We start from the raw sequence: 22,871 nt of genomic DNA on the forward strand, positions 1-22,871 counted from the left end.
AAAAAAAGCTGGCCTCTGCAGAACGACTCGCCTCATCTGTGTGCAGCAAAAAAAAAAAAAAATTTTTACTTTGTGAGAGCCCAGCTGGAGGCCCCCAATGACTGATGAAGTTATGGTACGGAGCCTTCTCTCATCTGACAATTACAAATGTAAACTTGTACCTTGTCAGAACTTGACACCTGTACTAAGTGCCAGAGCATATGTGATGAGAGATGGAGCGTTATACATTCATGTGCAAAAGGTATGTACAACCCATGGAAATAGTTGACTCTCTTTATATAAGCAGCCAAATATAAGATCTTTATTCACACAATGCCTACAGATAAAGTTGAAACATCTGAACAAATGACACAAATTATTAGGATTATAGCGTGTCAATTTTAACTAAAAATAAGGTAGATCCGCAATGTGGGGGAAAAAAAAAAAAAAGTACACACACTACTTCTACATTTACCACTATTTCAAATCAATTAAAATAGAACTAGATGTTCCAAATTGGGTACCAATAATTAGAACTTCCACTTCAGGGACAAGTCACTTGAGGACCAAGCCTCTTTCTGAGATTTGTAGATTACAAAGTTAAAAACTTTTGCTAGAAAATTACTTAAAACCTCCAAACAGATACATATATTTTTTTCTGACACCCTAGACAATAAAATGGCAGTCGTTGCAAAACTTTGTCACACCATATTTGTGCAGCGGTCCTACAAGAGCACTTTTTTTGGAAAAAAAAAAATAGACTTTTTGAATTAAAAAAACAGTAAAGTTAACTCAATTTTTTTTTATATTGTGAAAGATGTTACGCCGAATAAATTATCGATTTCCCACCATGTCACGCTTTGCAATTGCGCCCACTCGTAGAATGGTGACAAACTTTTACCCTTAAAAATCTCCATAGGCGACGTTTAAAAAATGTATACAGGTTACACGTTTTGAGTTACAGAGGTGGTCTAGGGCTAGAATTATTGCTCTGTCACTTTTATTCCTATTACAGGGAATGTAAACATCCCTTGTAACAGAAAAAAAAAAAGCATGACAGGACCTCTTAAATATGAGATCTGGGGTCAAAAAGACCCGAGATCTCATATTTACACTAAAATGCAATAAAAAAAAATGGCCCTTTAGGAGCTATGGGTGGAAGTAACGCAATGGCCATCTTCCCCCTCACTCGTCTCCATGTCAAACCAGAAGGATCCGATCACCTCCGCCGCTACCAACGGCTCCAGTAAGAGGCGGAAGGCACCGTCGGGCGGGGGGGGGGAGGGTGCTCTCCCGCCCCCAATAAAATCTGCTGCAGAGACCACTTATCTGAAAGCAGACCACCCGCTGAAGAGCACACCGGGGATATAACAGCTAGCTGCTGCCATAACAATGATATTTCTCTGCAAAGTTCCGACGTAAAACTGCGGCGGGCGGCCCGTAAGTGGTTAAAAAAGTTAGAGCAAGACTACAGTTTGCCAGTGAATATATAAAGACCAACCCTTCTGGAACAGCATTTCAGGAGAAGAATCTCACACCAACTGAAACATGGTGGTGGAAAGGTTATGATTTGGGGTTACTTTGTTCATGGCAAAACACCACAGAGGAAGCCGCTGCCCTCCAAAAAAATATATATTGTTGTGCAGCCGAAGTTTGCCAAACACCTTGGAAAACCGCAACGCTACTGGTAAAATATTTTGTTAACTGATGAAATAGTTGAATTGTTAAGGAAGAACACACAGCACTATGTACAGTGCCTTGAAAAAGTATTCATACTACAGCTGCCACGACGAGTCGACGTAATCGATTACGTCCAGTAGAAAAATACGTCGCCGTGTGTGCAGGGCGTTGATGCGTCACATAGTGAGATTTGCAGGTCCACAACCCCACTGCGTCGCTTCTCTCATCCTGCTCCGTGTCCCCCTCCGTGCTGCCGTCCCCCCTCTCCCTTGTCCCCCCTCCGTGCTGCCGTCCCCCTCTCCCTTGTCCCCCCTCCGTGCTGCCGTCCCCCTCTCCCTTGTCCCCCCTCCGTGCTGCCGTCCCCCTCTCCCTTGTCCCCCCCTCCGTGCTGCCGTCCCCCCTCTCCCTTGTCCCCCCTCCGTGCTGCCGTCCCCCTCTCCCTTCTCCCTTCTCCCCCTCCGTGCTGCCGTCCCCCTCTCCCTTCTCTGTGTCCCACTCAGTGCATCTGTCCACCTCTCTTCTCTGTGTCCCCCTCCGTGCTGCTGTCCCCCTCTTCTCCCCCTCCGTGCTGCCATCCCCCCCTCTTCTCCCCCTCCGTGCTGCCGTCCCCCTCTCTTTTCCCCCCTCCGTGCTGCCGTCCCCCTCTCTTTTCCCCCCTCCGTGCTGCCGTCCCCCTCTCTTTTCCCCCCTCCGTGCTGCCGTCCCCCTCTCTTTTCCCCCCTCCGTGCTGCCGTCCCCCTCTCTTTTCCCCCCTCCGTGCTGCCGTCCCCCCTCTTTTCCCCCCTCCGTGCTGCCGTCCCCCCCTCTTTTCCCCCCTCCGTGCTGCCGTCCCCCTCTCTTTTCCCCCCTCCGTGCTGCCGTCCCCCCCTCTTTTCCCCCCTCCGTGCTGCCGTCCCCCCCTCTTTTCCCCCCTCCGTGCTGCCGTCCCCCCCTCTTTTCCCCCCTCCGTGCTGCCGTCCCCCCCTCTTTTCCCCCCTCCGTGCTGCCGTCCCCCTCTCTTTTCCCCCCTCCGTGCTGCCGTCCCCCTCTCTTTTCCCCCCTCCGTGCTGCCGTCCCCCTCTCTTTTCCCCCCTCCGTGCTGCCGTCCCCCTCTCTTTTCCCCCCTCCGTGAGGCCGTCCCCCTCTCTTTTCCCCCCTCCGTGAGGCCGTCCCCCTCTCTTTTCCCCCCTCCGTGAGGCCGTCCCCCTCTCTTTTCCCCCCTCCGTGAGGCCGTCCCCCTCTCTTTTCCCCCCTCCGTGAGGCCGTCCCCCTCTTCTCCCCCCTCCGTGCTGCCGTCCCCCTCTTCTCCCCCCTCCGTGCTGCCGTCCCCCTCTTCTTCCCCCTCCGTGCTGCCGTCCCCCTCTTCTTCCCCCTCCGTGCTGCCGTCCCCCTCTTCTCCCCCTCCGTGCTACCGTCCCCCTCTCTCTTCTCTGTGTCCCCCTCCGTGCACCTGTCCCCCTCTCTTCTCCCCCTCCGGGCTGCTGCCCCACCTCGGTATCTCAGGATGGAGAGCGGAGGTAGAAGTCAGTAAACCTGGCTCCTTCATTTTGAGAATGGACAGTCAGTGACCACTGACTCTGTCCATTCACATAACTGAAACATTGTAACCTCCTGTGATTACGATGTCTCAGTTAATGAATGGAGAGAAGCCGCTGTCTTCTCTCCATTCATTGTCAGTGCAGCAGAGGCTGCAGAAAAAGGGACTGGGGAATCTGTCCCCAGTCCCTTTCCCTGTCTCAAATGGGACATGTCAGAGGTCTGTTAAGACCCCTGATATCTCACCATAGCCCCCCCAACAGGGCTGATAAAAAAAATTGCAATAATCTTGCATTGTAAAAAAAATTATATGATCATGATCATCTGAACAGAAAATAAAAAGCGAAGATAAAATATATATATATATATATATATATATATATAATTCTTGTATCTTAACTTTACAAAAAATAAGTACATTAAAAAAAAAGGTATGAAAAGAATATAAATATTGTGAAGAATCACCAACAATTGTGAAGTGGAACGAAATCTAGTGGATAATTTAAACTTTTTTAGCAAATAAAAAACTGAAAAGTGGTGCGTGCAAAATTATTCGGCCCCTTTACTTTCAGTGCAACAAACTCACTCCAGAAGTTCAGCGAGGATCTCTGAATGATCCAATGTTGTCCTAAATGACTGATGGTGATAAATAGAATCCACCTGTGTGTAATCAAGTCTCTGTATAAATGCACCTGCTCTGTGATAGTCTCAGGGTTCTGTTGAAAGCGCAGAGAGCATCATGAAGACCAAGGAACACACCAGGCAGGTCCGTAATACTGTTGTGGAGAAGTTTAAAGCCGGATTTGGATACAAAAAGATTTCCCAAGCTTTAAACATCCCAAGGAGCACTGTGCAAGCGATCATTTTGAAATGGAAGCAGTATCAGACCACTGCAAATCTACCAAGACCTGGCCGTCCCTCTAAACTTTCAGCTCAGACAAGGAGAAGACTGATCAGAGATGCAGCCAAGAGGCCCATGATCACTCTGGATGAACTGCAGCTGAGGTGGGAGAGTCTGTCCATAGGACAACAATCAGTTGTACACTGCACAAATCTGGCCTTTATGGAAGAGTGGCAAGAAGAAAGCCATTTCTAAAAGATATCCATAAAAAGTCTAGTCTAACGTTTGCCACAAGCCACCTGAGAGACACACCAAACATGTGGAAGAAGGTGCTCTGGTCAGATGAAACCAAAATCAAACTTTTTGCCCACAATGCAAAACGATATGTTTGGCGTAAAAGCAACACAGCTCATCACCCTCAACACACCATCCCCACTGTCAAACATGGTGGTGGCAGCATCATGGTTTGGGCCTGCTTTTCTTCAGCAGGGACAGGGAAGATGGTTAAAATTGAGGGGAAGATGGATGCAGCCAAATACAGGACCATTCTGGATGAAAACCTGTTGGAATCTGCAAAAGACCTGAAACTGGGACGGAGATTTATCTTCCAACAAGACAATGATCCCAAACATACAGCAAAATCTACAAAGGAATGGTTCACAAATAAACGTATCCAGGTGTTAGAATGGCCAAGTCAAAGTCCAGACCTGAATCCAATCGAGAATCTGTGGAAAGAGCTGAAAACTGCTGTTCACAAATACTCTCCATCCAACCTCACTGAGCTCGAGCTGTTTTGCAAGGAAGAATGGGCAAGAATTTCAGTCTCAGCAAAACTGATAGAGACATACCCCAAGCGACTTGCAGCTGTAATAGCAGCAAAAGGTGGCTCTACAAAGTATTAACGCAAGGGGGCCGAATAATTTTGCACGCCCCACTTTTCATTTTTTTATTAGTTAAAAAAGTTTCAAAAATCCAATAGATTTCGTTCCACTTCACAATTGTGTCCCACTTGTTGGTTATTCTTCACAAAAAATAAAAATTTTATATCTTTATGTTTGAAGCCTGAAATGTGGCAAAAGGTTGAAAAGTTCAAGGTGGCCGAATACTTTCGCAAGGCACTGTATATATTCACTATTAGCTTCAGAATTATTTTTACTTACCTTGTTTGTTCTAATATTGTACACTTTTTTATAAAAATAGGCCAGGGAATATAGATGCAAAGGTCGGTCGAACCGATTGTTTTGCCCTAAGTATATGGTGTGTATATCTACCATAAGGGAGTACTTTGGCCGTATAATCTGGTTGGCCTACTGCAATTTATAGCCTTATATAACATCAGCAGTCTGCTCTTATTACCGGAGAAAATATATTAACTTGATCTCCCCCGGCTTGTAGAGTGTGAGGTTTTGGGAACCCCCCCCCCTTTTTTGCACTGACTGAGGGTGTATAAGTTTGTGGTAGCGCCTTAGGCCCTTTAATTTCTCTATATATCCCCTTCCAGCAGGACAACCACCCTAAACATACAGCAAGAGCTACAAAGGAATGGTTTAGAGCAAAGTATATTCATGTGTTAGAATGCCCCAAAGTCCAGACCTAAATCCAATTGAAAAACTGTGGTAAGGCTTGAAAATTGCTTGTCATAGACACTCTCCATCCAGTCTGACAGAGCTTGAGCTATTTTGCAAAGAAGAATGGGCAAAAATGTCATTCTGCAGATTTGCAAAGCTGGTAGAGACATCCCCAAAATGACTAAAAATTGCAGCTAAAATTGCAGTGAAAGGTTTTTCTACAAAATATAGACTGGGGGGGGGCTGAATACAGATGCATGCCACACTTTTCAGATATTTATAAAAAAGAAAAATTTAAACCCATTTATCATTCTCCTTCCACGTTCACAATTCTGTGCCACTTTGTGTTGGTCTATCACATAAAATCCCAATAAAATACATTTACATTTTTGAATGTAACATGACAAAATGTGGAAAATTTCAAGGGCTATGAATACTTTTTCAAGACACTGTATGGTAGAAAAAGGGCACAGATTACCAACATCAAAACATCATCCCAACGGTGAAGTATGGTGGAGGGGTTGCTTCACTGCCTCAGAGCCTGGACCACTTGCCATTGGGGAAAATTCCCAAGTTTACCAAAATACCCTAAAGGATAAGGTCATGGTGGCTATCCACCAGCTTAAGCTTAGAAGTTGAGTGGTGCAGCAGGACAATAACCCTAAGGCAGGCCATACACTGTTCAAATTTCTTTCCATTAACTTCCTTTCCTGGAGACAACAGAAAATTAGAGGAAATCTCTCTAAAAAGGGAATAGAATGCACATCTTAGAAGGCTGTTTTAGGAACAAGTGTCCTAATATGGGGATGTTCCCAATTTTGCTTGGACGATAACGCTAACATTTTGTATTTTACACTACTTCCGGGTTCAGTGACAATGATTGACAGGAGAAAGAGGGGATGAAGCTTCTCAGCTTAGGGACAGAAATTAAAAAACTGAAAGAGGTCTAACCCTTCCACACCATCTAATATTAAAAATGAATGCTGCCTTTACACTTTAAGGGCAGGATAATTTTTATTTGAACACATTACTTAGTCAGCAAAGCTATATGTACACAAGCAACTAAAGCAGCCTGTACATAAATGACATCAACAGAATTTTTTTTTTAAAGAAAACTCACTTGGTTAAATCGTCTAGTGAAGGCCACGGCATTTGGTGCAGAACTGTACTTTTCCTTTTTGTTCCATCCACAGCTTGATAATTCCTAAACACCACCAAAACAGTAAAAAAAACTCAAATTGTCAATGACAGATCTATGTAGATATTTTAGATTTTACTCCAACAATCAAGACCTTACGTGGGTAATTTTTATTGTCCATACACCCGACACCAAGTGAAGACTCGCTATAGCATAGCAAAAAAAAAAATTAATACCTATCACTTGAGCAAACTACTACTTAATACTTGGAACACCAATCAGATGTTAAAACCAAATCTCAAAGTAGTCTACCAGTGTTGACCTATGGAGCCCCATGCCAGTCTTCGCAATGTGTGCGATCCTGCTATGCATTAAACTTTACGTGCAGCAGCTCAGAGAGCCGCACACAAGCATCACAAGAGGGACACACAGCTACTGTCAATCATCACTATGGGGTAGGAGGAACGTGCCTGTGTCCTCCTTGCGCTGGCTGTGTGTGGTCCTCGGAATAGCTGCATATAAAGTTGCAGTACAAAGTAGAGAACTGTTGTGAAGCCTCAGAGGACCCCATAAAGTAGGCCAAAGATGACGTGCTCCCTTTCCTGCAACCAAGTATTTGCAACTGACTGTGTTGATGGGGGAATCCCTCCCATGGAGCTATTGTGTTCGCCCGATGGGGTCACAAGGAGACATCCTTGCTGGGAGAGCACAGCAATTATTGCTAGTGGCTATATCTGCTGACAATGAATGCGTGTAAAAATCTGACCTGCTGGTTGTACCCAAGTAGACCGATGATCAACTTGGCCACAATCAGCCTGCCCATAGATGGCTCAATTCTCAGCCAATACCTGCTGCACCCATTGAGGTTCAAACCATTTATGGCTAGCTTAAGTCCCGGGGGCACAGAGATAACTGGAATAAAGCAGTGTGGCGAAGGGACAAAAAAAATCAAAAAAAAAAATCAATGCATTCAGGTTATTTGATTTTTATCTGACTTAGGAAAACGTTACTTTATTACCACTGTAAGGAGAAAAACCCATTCCTGGGCTGAAAATCACCCCAGTATTGGCACTAATTGTTCAACAAGGAATATAAATAGCTGTACAAGGGTCCAAGGACCATTGCCGAGAGGAAAGTGGGAAGATGTCCAAAGTGCTATACAAGACAGATCTCAAACAAGTATTCCATCTTTATGAGAAACCTCTTACTATTTGAGAAAAAAAAACAGACAGAGGATTAAACCCCCTAAAGGTTCAGTCTAGCATTAAACAATATAGTTATAGGTGGACTCCAGTAGCATGAGACACCTGCTGTATTGATTTATCTCCTCAGGGCACTGGTTATGTAAGCTCTCAACCAGTGTTTGCAATGGCCATGGAAACACAAACATCCCCAGAGACACAAGAAAACATTTTGATGGTTTAGCTCTCTAGTCATCTACTAAATACTGAAGTATCAGTTTTGAATAAACTGACCCTTTAAAATTTATTTTACAGCAGCCAATGACTTATTTGCGAACAAGGGGAGAATGGAAATGCTGATCCAGAGGAGATGATGGATGATTTACGAACGGTGGGGGAAATTAAGTATAGATTACTGTGTAGAGAAAAATTCATCTCAGCTGCACAAGCCAGCCAATTTTTTTTCCAAACTAAATTTGTAAAATAAACATCACCGCTGCTCAAATCCTTCACGCTGGGAAATAGCTCAAGGTAACCAACTGGCAACATGCTGCTTAACCCATTCAATGACTAGATGGAAGCAAAGCTGGATACCACTGTTTAAAGCAGGGGGTAGGAAACCCTGGAGAGGCAGAGATCTGCCTGAAGCAGCACAGCAGAAGTCCAAGATCACCAGGTGGAGAAGACTATTTTAAAAGGAAATAAACTAGGAAGATCTCAATAAGATAAAAAGATTTTATGTGTTCAGGGGTCAGTACAAACACTGAGTTCAGCAGTATGAACGCAATGTTCAAAGGTCAGTAGTATGAATTACACAATGCAGGGGTCAGGAGTAATGCAAAGTGCAGGGGTCAGAAGTAAGTAGAGTTCAGAGGTTGGTAGTGTGTAACAGTGAAGGGTGCAAGAATCAGCACTAGAAGGAAGAGTTCAGTAGTAATAGTGCACGGGATTAGTACTAAGTAACGCAGAATTCAGGGGTCAGTAATAGCGCAAAGGGTCAGTGTCAAAGCACAAATGTACCCCTCTTTCCCTTGCTGCAGTTTACATAAGAGACCTTTAATGTAGCAGGGCCTGGCAGAGTGAGAAAAGACATCCCAGGTCTCCCCTCAGCTGTGTCATATGACACAAAGCTTAGACCCCATCAGGTTTTTATTGGGGTCTGTGTCCTCACAGAGCAGATTTAGCCCTCTGTTGATTCTGGTGGCCACTGTTACCAAAACAGAAGGTAAGGGGAAATCCAAAATCATAAAAATGTCACCAAAACAAAGAAGCAAAAGGGTTCGTCCTGCAATACAGACACTCGCTGTTGCCACAAATAAAAGGGGATTTCCACTTTGAGAGGATTTCCTCTTACTTCGTCCCAACAGGACATACAAGTAAACAAAAAAAACAACAACCGGACAGTGTTTTTAACCCTGCCCTGCATTACTTACTACTGACAGCTGCACATTGTTACTATTCTGACACAGCAACCGTCGGGGCAAAGAAATCCATACTGAAAGTCTTGAAATGGGAAATGGAGACAAATGAGTGAGGTTACTATTCGTGTTTGGGAACACACCAAGACCCCTTTCACACAGGCAGTTTTCGCTGCTAGAAATAGCACCTGTAAACTGTCTCCAATGCCACCCGAATGTGAAAACCCGAGTGCTTCCACACTGTGCTTGTGGGATGTTAGAAAAAGTCCTACAAGCAGCATCTTTGGGGCTGTTTGGGAGTGCTGTATACAGAACCTCCTTGCACATTGCAATGAATGGGCAATGCTTCCAAAGCACCTGAAAAGCGCAACACGGGTCCTTCTTCGGCTGCTAGCGGGGGTTAAAAGCTGGTGAAAAGCACCGCTTAAATAATGGTAAAGCATCGCTAAAATGAGCGGCACTTTATCGCTAAGGCACGGGCGGCCCCAGTGTGTACTCTTGTAGGATGTTCCTGGTCTGCAGCAGTAAAGGCCTACAAAAGTGATCCAAGGAAGGAAAACTGTTTAACTGAAGACAGGGTCATGGGCAGTGAAGGTTCACTGATGCACATGGGAAGCAAAGGCTAGCCTATGTGGTCCGATCCAATAGAAGAGATATTGTAGCTCAAATTAATGAAAATGTTAATGCTGGTTTCCAATAGAAAGGTGTCAGAACACACATTGCAGTTTGTTGCGTATGGGACAGCGCAGCCGCCGATAGGTCAGGGTACCCATGCTGACCTGTGTCAACCGCCAAAATTACCTACAATGGCCACGCGAGCATAAAAACTGGACCATGGAGCAATGAAAGGTGTCCTGGTTTGAATAATCATGTTTTCTTTTACATAACATGGATGGCCAGGTGCGTTGGCATCACTTATCTGGGGAAAGAGATGGCACCAGGGTACACTATGGGAAGAAGGCAAGATAGCGGAGGCAGTGTGATGCTTTGGGCAACGTCTTGCTGGAAAACCTTCTGTCCTGCGATTCATATGACTATGGTTTCTGACCAAGTCCACACCTTCATGGAAACTATTGTGTGATGGCAGTGGCCTCTCAGCATGTGCCCTGCCCCAATTGCAAAAAAAAAGGTTCAAGAATGGCTTGAGGAACCCACCAAGTTTGAGGTGCTGACTTGCCCTCCAAATTTCATTCCAATCGAGCATCTGTGGGGGATGTGCTGGAAAAACAAGTCTAATCCATGGAGGCCATCCCCCGGTCAGAACACAATAGCTCAGAGGGAGAGATCGCTATACTAATTTTGCATAGTTAGCACACCGGCTCCGATCGAAGTGGACCGTTTTTTTTCATTCAACCCGCTGGGTTGAACAAAAAAAAAAAAAAAAAAAAAAAAAAAAAAAAACTGCGTACCAGGTGTTATTCACTCACTTTTAAAGGGCAAGTTTACCTTTACAGAAAAATCTGTAAGGTGAACTTACACAGGACCCCCTTCCCCCAAAATCCCACTGACGCAGAAATATCCCATTCTGAGCCCCTGCTATAGGCGCGTCATGGGTCCGCTGCTTAGAAATCCCCGCAGCTTAATCTCCAAAACGTTTAGGAGCATTCCAATTGGTCAGCGTCATCACATAGGTGGAGCCAACCAGAACCCGCGTAGTTAGACTTGTCAGCGGGGAAGAAGAGTGAAAGCTGCAGGAATTTCTAAGGTCAGCGGGACCGTGGAGTGGGGGATATGAGGAGGGGGTCCTGTGTAAGTTCACCTTACAGATTTTTCTGTAAAGGTGAACTTACACTTCATCTGATTAGAGATTACAAAAGAAATGATTAAAACAGATTTAGAGGCTTGCGTTAATCCTCGTTCTCACAGGGTGTGCAGTACCATACGCCCACGCAAGGTCATGTTTACCTGAATAGGCAGCCCCATTGCTCCATATTGCAGGCAGTCCCATTAATCTATATTGAGACACAGCGGCTGTGTCTCAATATGACATCCAGGTGGGTGGGGGTCCTCAGACGCAGACCGCACGAGTCCAGGGACCGCACCACACGGATGTCATATTGGGACACAGTGGCTGTGTCCGTGCAGCCACTGTGGCCCAATATACATCAATGGGACTGCTTGCAAAAGGAATGCACGGAACACCTGTGCAGGCAAACACACCCTGTAAGGGCCTGCAGTATTAGACTCATTAAAAAATTAATCCTCAAAGCATATATAAATGCATTAACTATTTTTAAACCTGCCTAGAGTTCAGCTGTAGGTCTCTTGTCATTTTCATCATCTGATGAAGAGCAATTGGATAAACATTATTAAAAAAATTTTTAGATCACAAGTTAGACAGGAAATTATTGCTGGCCTCAGGCAATACTCAACGTAACTTCCATTAGGCTCCTGACTTTATATGGTAAAACAGCATATGGTGATAGCAAAGGATAGAACAGGATGCATGTATCAGGATGATGGACTGGACAGGATGACCGCAATTTATCTCCTACAATATATAACGATTTACAAGACAAGTAAAGCCGCACTCGGTTGTAAAAGGCAGATTATGTTCACTGCATAAAAGGTCTTATATATATATATATATATATATATATATATATATATATATACATATACATATACATACATACATACATACACACAGAATTTGAAAGCATGCCATGAAACTGACCTGAATGGGAAATGCAGGGTAAAACGTAAAAAAATGAAAAATGCACTAAAGTTAGAGTTTTTAAAATAATCGTTTTTTTTTTGCACATATAGAAGACGGTCCTGTCGTGATTATACATTAATTTCTGCATTATCCTGCAGTATGTTTACAAAATGCTGAACAAAGCCGCAAATGTAATTAAAACATAAAAGGTTAAAGTGGAAGTAAACCCTATCGTTTTCAGTCAAGGAAGCTGCCATCTTGGCCTCTAATGATTCTTCAACTGCCATAATGCTGCACATGTGATCAGTTATAAAACCAGCCATTGGATGGTTTGAAAGTTTGGTTGAGAAACAACCAATGTGAAAGTTAGCATTTCCGGCATGCCGGGAATGTAAATTTTTTTTGAAACTGGGTTTACTCCCGCTTTAACAAACTTTCCAAGCCTGAAAAAGCATTTGTGTTTTCTGTTCAAATGGGGTACCTAATTTTTGCAGAATCAGCCTGTTATTGGCAGACACAAGGTTGCATCCTGGAGCACTTCTAGATTATGAGTACTGTACAAGAGAAGCCTACTGGGAGTGGAGTATAGAAGATGGGGTTCTGAAACGGGCTGGCTGCTTTTACCTCATACAGTCTTTCCTCTTCTTAAAATTAGATGCCCATCCATACTGAATGTGTAGGGGGAGCAGGAAAATGCAAATGCTTCGGTCCTGTCAGAGCTAAGTACGGGCTGCAACAAAATCTATTTACAGTTTTGCAGCACATTTGTTTAGGACTACAGATGTAGTCAACAAAATTTTTTTTTAACTGGGTATTAAATCTGCCCACCTCAAACATTTTATATTGCAAAGTGAATGTGGACATGAAATTGAAAGGTGAAGATATGCTATGTTATATAAATCATTTTGAAATGTTAATTCTGCCTATACAGTACAATGAAAAACACAACCTTTACCTGGAATGGCTGCTAAACATAACTGCAGTTGCTGGCATGCAAAGTGCCTACAGCCTTAAAGTGATACTAAAGTCGTATTTTTTTTTTAAAAAAAATCACAAAAATGCCTATACTGATCTGCTCTGTTGCAGTGGTTTTGCACAGAGCAGCCCAGATCATCCTCTTTTTGGGTCCCTTGCCAGCGCTCCTTCCTATCAAGTGCCCCCACAGCAAGCAGCTTGCTATGTACACATGGAGCCTCGGCTCGGGTGCCCCCATTCAGCCCCACCCTCTATCTCTCCTGATTGGCTGACTGACCGTAGCGGGAGCCATTGGCACCACTGCTGTGTCTCAGCCAATTAGGAGGGAGAGTCCCAGACAGCCAAGGCAGTCATGCACATTGTGAAGCCTGTCAAAAAACATTAATAAAAAGGGGTACTCCCAAACATCAGATGAAATAAAGCAAATAAAAATCAATGATGAACCATGGTATGAGGCGTGCTGGCGTCCTAGCTGCGTCACCTAATGCATTTCAGCCTAAATAGCCCTTTTCAAAGGTGTAGCAGGAAGGACACACCATTAAATACACACAGCAGGAGTCATCACCATGGAATGTGCATCATCACTATAGCCGCAACCGGAGGTGAACCAGTGGCTGGAAATGGCAAATGAGCACACAGCGTGGATGACCCCCGCTGGATGCATAACATTAACAGTGCCGTGGCCAGAAAGGAGCTACAAAAATACTGCAAACAGCAGCTTTCTATGGCAATAATCGCTCTCGCTGTTTGCGACTGAAGCTAATGCTGTAAATTGCTGGTTTATTGAAAACTGCAGATGATCCTTATACCTTGAGAGCTTCAAGTTTTGATTATGGTGACCGACCGATGAGGTTACATGCCTAAGCGCCTGGACGAGTCATACCATATGCTTGTTTTTCATCCGTTTCTGGTAAGAGGATAAATTTGTCAGCACGGTGGTGTGTGTTAATTATACACTGAAGTCGGAAAAAGGTTCTTAATTTCCAAGTTCACCTGTATCCACCATATTTTCATCCATCTCTTAGCCCTAGCGCTGCATATAAACGTTATATATTTTTTAATACACTGCAATTAATGTATTTTATGCCAACTGCTTTTGTGTATTGTTCTATACTCACGATACATCCTAGCGTGGATATTATCCCTTGTTTTATATAACCTTGCACATCGTTGGATAGAGAAGGGGCCTGGGTATGTATTAGGGGGACTGCTACACACAGTTTTATTTATCTTAATGCATAGAATACAATAAGATAAAAAAAACCTTCTGCCTTTACAACCACTTTGAGGCTATGTATCTGCAGTGTAGAGATTAAGGCACTGCTGCCCCTGCCTGCAAGTCTTAGGAAATCTGGAGTGAGATTTGGTGATGTCACTACTGTGCAGGTCACCTAACTGAAGACCTTGACATGAGGAAACAAAGCCCTGCCTCTACCAATATGTCTGCCTCTACTCAGTCACATACACAGTATACAAGACAAGTCAGTAATCACAAAAAAAAGATCAACTTCAGGGGACAACAAAGTAGTGTCTAATCCTTTTTTCTCTGCCTGTTTCTTATGGCCACAACCTTGAGATAAGTATTTTAGCCTTCAGGTTAAAGACCAAGTTATTTCCAAGTTACAGCTAATTCTGATAACTTGCCCTCCAAATAACTAAATCTAACTTACCTTTTTGTGTGCTATACAAGCACCTACCACACCAGTGCAGATAATGTAACACTGTCACAATTGTAAATATTACAGTAAGATGCTTCAATGAACTGCTTCCTCCTTCCTCACTTTTTTAATCAGAATATTTTTTATGTTTAAAATATTTATTGAAATTTTCCAAACATGACAGTAATAGTTGTACAAAACAGCGCAGGTTTAGTCATGTAACCAAAACTGTTACAGTACATAACTTATATGGCAGATACAATGAAAAAGGCATATGAACAACTTCATAACATAGGAAAACTAGTGGAAATCTCAAAAGAGAAAAGTCTAGACCGTCAGGGAACTCCGATTAAGGCCGATGATTCAAGGGCCATCCATTCCAGCTGAATGGGCCTGACCCCAATTCATGTCACACTGCATCAGAGTATCCGTTAGAGGGAAAGCCAGACGTTAACCTGAGGGTGATGGCCCATCACCCCGTAAAGCTCCACGCACCTCACCCCTTTGGGAACTCTATGTGGAGGTGTGCAGTTCCGCTTGTGTATCCAAGCCCCACTTTCCCCTGGCCCTACCACTGGCCTTCAGGTGAATGTAATACATTGCTAACTAGTTCACGGGTCAATTCTAGTTCGGCTGTGTATCCCCTGTAGGATAGCAGGGGAGACTATACTCTGACAGCCTGACCAATAGAAATTTCTAACTCCCCTTCGGGAGTAGCGATAAGTCTTGCTGAATGTGAAAGGCAAATGAGAGCAGAGTGTCCCAGACAGAGAAGAGGAGAGAACGTGGGAGATAGGCGTGAAGAGACAGATTTAAAAAGGACCAGGCTCATCTGAAGGTCTAGGTGGGATACCTGGGAAGATAAGGATATTACAGTAGGAGGCCCAGGGTTCCAAAATGGCATTAAACTTCTCTATATTATTGTTAAGTTTTGCTACTGTGTTTTCTTGTGACATTATCCCAGAGACTTTCCTCTTGAACCCCTGTAAGGAAACAGTGGGGTTTTTCCAGGCCCTAGCAAGAGTTACTTTGACTAACAGAATGTAGTATGACAGTGCTTGTGAGTACATCGGTAGATCCGGAATATAGCGATTTCAGAATTTTTTTTTTTTTTATTGCATCGCAAGGCCAGTTGTACAACAACAACAAAAGAAAATGCCCTCAGCATATATAGTAAAAAAAATATAGTATACAGAGGATGGTACAAGCTTCAAAAAGCTAAAATATATCATTTCCACACACAACAGAGAACACTTAAACGTACCCCTGCTTGAATCTTATAACCATATATGCTCATGTTGAGCGGACAACTGAGTGGTGGATACAATCATAGTTAAATAAGCAAAGGTGATGTAGGTGAACTAAACAAAACAAAAAATCTACCGTAACAGTGACCTTAGGGTCTTAGCCGTCCAGTGAAAAAAGGGTGACCTAGAACCATCCTCAAATCCGTAGTCAAGCCAGAAGCCTATGAATTGTGAACTCTGATAATAACAAATAGCTATAGTTTCAGAGACACCAATAAATTATATCTGATAAAGTCAACACAGGACTAGTTGGGAAGGTGCTAATCCCGAAGTGTCTAGCCATGTGTGCCATATTTTATAAAATTTATTAGCAGCGTTTGTTTTGATACGTCAACTTTTCCTTGATAAGAATGGCATTTACCTGGTCAACAACAAAGCATTGGATTGTACTATGCAGCAATAGCCATAAAACGAGTGATCTGATTGTGAGCAATATACAATAATCTAAGTACTGCCACATTATTTGAAGGGGTAAAAAGTTCCTCATACATCGCATCAAGCAAGTCACTGGATATAACAGAACAGTGGTTTGATAAACTAGCGATATAATATTGGTAACACTTTTTCAATATCTGAAAAGTTTTTGGCAACGCCACAGCAAAATGTATGAGGTCTCCATTACCTTACTCACATTTGGGGCACAAAGGGGACTCCCTCCTACCTCACCTGTGAAGCAGCATCGGAGTGCGGTAAGTTCTATGCAAGATGAATAGCTGAGAGAGCTTGTATCAAAATGGTCGGCATAGACTGCAAACATTTCCCAGCCTTCAACTTCAATCTCATCCAAGTCTTGTTCCCACTTACAATGCCTTGCAAAATTATTCACCCACCTTGGCATTTTTCGTGAATATCCCTGTATTTAGCACCATCCATCTTTCCCTCAACTCTGACCAGTTTCCCCACAGCATGATGCTGCCACCATGTTTCACTGTGAGGATGGTGTTTGGGTGATGTGATGTGTTGGATTTGCGCCAGACATTGCGTTTCCTTTGATGGCCAAAAAGTTAAATTTTAGTGTCATCAGACCAAAGCACCTTCCTCCATACATTTTGGGAGTCTCCCACGTGCCTTTTCGCAAACGCAAAACGTGCCATTTTGTTTTTTGCTGAAAGTAATGGCTTTCTTCTGGCCACACTGCCATAAAGCCCATCTCTATGAAGCATATGGCTTATTGTCGTCCTATGTACAGATACTCCAGTCTCTGCTGTGGAACTCTGCAGCTCCTCTGGGGTTACCTTAGGTCTCTGTGCTGCCTCTCTGATTAATGCCCTCCTTGCCCGGCCCATGAGTTTTGGTGTGCGGCTGTCTCTTGGCAGGTTTTCTGTTGTGCCATGTTATTTCCATTTGGTTATGATAGAGCTCCTAGGGTTCATCAAAGATTTGCCCTTACTTGTTTGGAGAGATCCGTGGTCTTCATGGCAGTGTTTGGTTAGTGGTGCCTCTTGCTTAGGTGTAGCAGCCTCTGGGGCCTTTCAAAAAGGTGCGTATATGTAATGACAGATCATGTGACACTTAGATTGCCCTCAGGTGGACATCGTGTCACTAATTATGCGACTTCTGAAGGCAATTGGTTGCACCAGAGCTTTTTATGGGCTTCATAACAAAGAGGGTGAATATATATGCACAAGCCAATTACCAGTTTTTTATTTCTGAAAAATAGTTTTACGTATATATATTTTTCTCATTTTACTTCACCAACTTAGACTATTGTGTTCTGATCCATCCCATATAATTCAGATTAAAGAAAACATTGAACTAAAGGCTGCAATGTAAAAAAAATAAAGTAAAAAGCCAAGGATGTCTTAAAATACTTTTGCAAGGCACTGTATGTCTACATTGTAATCTAGCTGCATCCTATGTCTTTGAGGAGAGAGTAATGTATATCTGCAAAATCATGCCCTTTTTAATTCTTTGTGGTATGTCACTTTTAAAGGATGTTCTGCAAGTTCTAACCTGGACTGTCGTACCAGAGTCTGTAAAGCATGTCAAAGTTGGAGAGATCTATAAAAATGCTGTTTTGACAGCTCAAACTCCCTCTGTGGGTCCATAAAGGACTTTAAGAGCAGGAGGGGTAGGTCGCGCTATGGAACTATTAGATATAGTTTTAGTAAGAGCAGCCTCTATTTAAATTTCAACCCAATGTGGGTGAAACAATGAAATGAAGGGGAAATAGACTTGGCGCTATACCATTTGAGATTCAAAATAATTATAAATTTACATAAAATTTCCAGCGTGCTGGTAAGTAATAAAAATAAATTTAAAATTTAAGAAGTATACGAATAACAGTGGAGATCTGTGTGATACCAAATGGTAGTCTATAGTAATTGTTCTTAACCACTTGCCGCCCGCCCTATTACAAATTGACGGCGGCAAAGTGGTTTCATTATCCTAACCGGACGTCATATGACGTGATTAGGATTATGAGCCGCTGCGCGCCCCCGGGGGCGCGCATCGCGGCGATCGTTGTTGCGGGGTGTCAGTCTGACACCCGGCAACTACGATCTCGGTAAAGAGTCTCCGACAGAGACTCTTTACCATGTGATCAGCCGTGTCCAATCAGGGCTGATCACAGTGTAAATGGGAAGAGCCGGTGATCGGCTTTCCCTCACTCGCGTCTGTCAGACGCGAGTAGAGGAGAGCCGATCGGCTGCTCCTCTGACAGGGGGGGTCTGTGCTGATCGATTATCAGCACAGCCCCCCCGAGGATGCCCACACTGGACCACCAGGGACACCACTAGACCACCAGGGAAAAGGTTATAACAATCCATAATCCTCCCTAGACCACCAGGGTGCCAGTCAGCACAATGGGTGCCAATCAGTGCCCATAATGGATGCCAATCAGTGGCCACAATGGGCATCACTGATTGGCATGCATTATTGTTTGGCACTGATTGGCATCCATTACTATAACACCGATGCCGCCTATGAGTTCCCACCTGTGCCGCCTATGAGTGCCCACCTGTGCCGCCTATCCGTGCCCACCTGTGCCGCCTATCCGTGCCCACCTGTGCCGCCTATCCGTGCCCACCTGTGCCGCCTATCCGTGCCCACCTGTGCCGCCTATCCGTGCCCACCTGTGCCGCCTATCCGTGCCCACCTGTGCCGCCTATCCGTGCCCACCTGTGCCGCCTATCCGTGCCCACCTGTGCCGCCTATCCATGCCCACCTGTGCCGCCTATCCGTGCCCATCCGTGCCGCCCATCCGTGCCAGCTATCAGTGCCAATTTGTGCCACCTATCAGTGTCCGTCCGTGTCGCCCATCCGTGTCGCCCATCCGTGTCGCCCATCAGTGCCGCCTATCAGTGCCGCCTATCAGTGCCGCCTATCAGTGCCACTTCATTGGTGCCACATTGGTGCCCATCAGTGCCACCTTATCAGTGCCCATCAGTGTAGCCCCATCAGTGCCCATCAGTGAAGGAGAAAACGTACTTATTTACAAAGTTTTGAAACTGAAACAAAAAAAAACATTTTTTTTTTCAAAATTTTCGGTATTTTTTTTATTTGTAGCGCAAAAAATAAAAACCGTAGAGGTAATCAAATACCACCAAAAGAAAGCTCTATTTGTGGGAAAAAAAATGATAAAAATTTCATTTGGGTACAGTGTAGCACGACCGCGCAATTGTCATTCAAAGTGCGACAGCGCTGAAAGCTCAAAATAGGTCTGGGCAGGAAGGTGTTTAAGTGCCCTGTATTGAAGTGGTTAAATTATATATATATATATATATACATGCTTATCAATAGATGTCAAACCATATTAATCAATAAACCATAAAAATCAATGAGCCATAGATCAATCAATGTAACATGCAGTTCCTAAATTACAATATTAAAGTGCAAGTGCCAGTGAACAAATATTTGCCAGTGTCAAAATGCACAAAAAATCAATTGCTAAAGATATAGAAAATGAAAAAAAAAAATGAAAAAAAAAAATAATCAATAGTAATATAAAAATGAAATAAAAATGAGTAACCTTTCAATTATCTATTTTGCATATCAAATATTCATTTGTGCATCTGTGACTAAAAGTCCATGAGTGAATGGTATATGAAATTGGATAAAGTAGAAAAAAATATAAAATGAATGATAAATATAGAAATAGAAAACTGTGATAAAAATTGATTAACATTTTTTTTTTGATAAAAACAGTGAAAAAAAAAATAGTGAAAAAATGGTGAAAAAAAATAAATGGTGACAAAAATAGTGAAATTTCTTCTATTTGTGGGGAAGGAGGGGGTGACTTCAACTGTTGCTCCCGGTGCTCGGTGACCACTTATGTAATTGCCCTCACCAGAGGTCCGGGGTGGATCAGCCTTCAAAGTATGAGCCACTGTGTTGCTCTCTGGCTTGCCTCTGTTGTGGTTCTGGGAGTCCCTCGTTCCTCCGTTTGTATAACGTGCCCGGTTATATGCAATATGGAAGAGGCATATCCATGGTGTAGTACGTTTAAAATTTCAATTTTTATTTAAATGAACGGAATTACTCACAAGCAATCAATGAATGCAAACTCGTTTGTTTGTGCTGCTTGGTTTCTTTAAAAGGAGGAAAGGTCCCGCTCGGCTGCCTCGCCGTTTGAGTTAAAGGTGTATGCTGTCTGGCCACGCCCTACGCGTTTCCTCATCAAGACGTCATCTGGAGCGGCCATCTGCATGCACCTTTTTCTTTATATAGGGTGTAATGTTCCAACACGCATGCGCGGAAAACCGCCGCCATTTTTATTGAGGGAATGCCCTCTATTAGCGGTGATATAAAACATATTGGGCTAAGCAGGAAATTGTTTAATGCGCCTGCTTAGCCCAATATGTTTTATATCACCGCTAATAGAGGACATTCCTCAATAAAAATGGCGGCGGTTTTCCGCGCATGCATGTTGGCACATTACATTGCGTAGGGCGTGGCCAGACAGCATACACCTTTAACTCAAGCGGCGAGGCAGCCGAGCGGGACCTTTCCTCCTTTTACAGAAACCAAGTATACAAACAAACGAGTTTGCATTCATTGATTGCTTGTGAGTAATTCCGTTCATTTAAATAAAAATTGAAATTTTAAACGTACTACACCATGGATATGCCTCTTCCTTATTGCATATAACTGGGCACGTTATACAAACGGAGGAACGGGGGACTCCCAGAACCACAACAGAGGCAAGCCAGAGAGCAACAGTGGCTCATACTGTGAAGGCTGATCCACCCCGGACGGGGTTATACCTCTGGTGAGAGCAATTACACAAGTGGTCACGAGCACCGGGAGCAACAGTTGAAGTCACCCCCTCCTTTCCCCCTCCTCCCCCCCCCCCACAAATAGAAGAAATTTCACTATTTGTCACCATTTATTATTATTTTTTTCACCATTATTTCACTATTTTTTTCACTGTTTTTATCAAAAAAAAAGGTTAATTTTTATCACAGTTTTCTATTTCTATATTCATCATTATTTTTAAATTTTTTCTACTTTATCCAATTTCATATACCATTCACTCATGGACTTTTAGTCACAGATGCACAAATGAATATTTGATATGCAAAATAGATAATTGAAAGGTTACTCATTTTTATTTCATTTTTATATTACTATTGATTTTTTTTATTTTTCATTTTATTATTTTTTTCATTTTCTATATCTTTAGCAATTGATTTTTTGTGCATTTTGACACTGGCACATATTTGTTTACTGGCACTTGCACTTTAATATTGTAATTTAGGAACTGCATGTTACATTGATTGATCTATGGCTCATTGATTTTTATGGTTTATTAATATGGTTTGATGACATCTATGGATAAGCGTGTGTATATATATATATATATATATATATATATATATATATATATATATATATATATATATATATATATATATATATGAACAATTACTATAGACTACCATTTGGTATCACACAGAGATCTCCACTGTTATTCATATACTTCTTACATTTTAAATTAATTTTTATTACTTACCAGCACGCTGGAAATTTTACGTAAATTATAATTATTTTGAATCTCAAATGGTATAGCGCCAAGTCTATTTCCACACCCCCCCCCCCCCCCCATTTCATAAAGGACTTTAAAATGGTCTGACAGTATAGTTGGGAAATGTAGCGAATACAAGGCCTCCCAGGACTGAAAACCCTCCAATTTACATAGCTCCATGTAGCATGGGTTGCAACACAGTGGAATATGTTCCATAAAGCCAGTCATATCCAGACTAGGTCTGATAAAGGCCTACAGCTTTATTAGTAAAAGTATGGTGGGCATCGAGGTAGAGTACTGAGCTAAGCCAGCCTCAAGATGAGAAACAGCAGGGTAAGTTGGTAGTTTAGAAAATAGTAAATTACAGATTGGATCTGCCAGGTCCACCTCCCCCCAACCACATAGGTAATGAAGCTGTGAAGCCAGGATGTAAAGCCTGATGTTGGGTTCTGCCAGGTCACCCTGATCCTTACTGTATTGCACTGTAGACAGTTTGAGTCTAGCTGTCTTTTTCCAAATAAGGCTTCTAAAGTGTGTCAATGCATATAAACCATCTACCAGGAATCCATTGCGGGGAATTGTGGATTATGTATAGAAGCTGGGGTGCTCATACCATCTTTAGAAGGTCAACTCTTCCAGTGACTAAAATTGGAAGCTCATACCAGGCAGTGCATTTAAATTTTAATTCTGTAATAATTGGGAGTAGGTTAAATGTCAAGTACTTGGACGGGTCTTGAGTGACCTGGACCCCCAAGTACCTAAAAGGAGGAAACAATCTGGAGAGTATGGGCACAATCCAGGAGGGGGGTGGTCAGCACGTCTAAAGGTGGGAGGGCCGATTTACTCCAATTTATGGAGAAGCCAGAAAAAAGTACCGAATTGTGTTATTAGGGACATCGCGTTCTGCAATCAGGTGGAGGAGTCTCCAAACCAAACCAGAGATTGATGTGGAGGCTCTGTCTCCAAAGGTTTCAAGGGCCAATGCAA

At 43.1% G+C, this 22,871-nt stretch overlaps 1 protein-coding gene across 5 annotated transcripts in view; it reads right to left on the reverse strand.

Annotated features, from left to right (window-relative positions):
- RALGPS2 (Ral GEF with PH domain and SH3 binding motif 2) overlaps positions 1-22,871 on the reverse strand; it is a 342,255-nt gene that overhangs the window by 186,348 nt on the left and 133,036 nt on the right. For all 5 annotated transcript variants that reach the window (XM_077453154.1, XM_077453152.1, XM_077453150.1 and 2 more), the window contains one exon: positions 6,704-6,787. In XM_077453154.1, the coding sequence (XP_077309280.1) occupies positions 6,704-6,787 (84 nt within the window). The remainder of the gene's footprint in view (positions 1-6,703; positions 6,788-22,871) is intronic.

The sequence above is a fragment of the Lithobates pipiens genome, unplaced genomic scaffold (assembly GCF_037356315.1).
Source record: "Lithobates pipiens isolate NorthernLeopardFrog02 unplaced genomic scaffold, aLitPip1_a1.2 Scaffold_23, whole genome shotgun sequence".
Classification (NCBI taxonomy): Eukaryota; Metazoa; Chordata; class Amphibia; order Anura; family Ranidae; genus Lithobates; species Lithobates pipiens.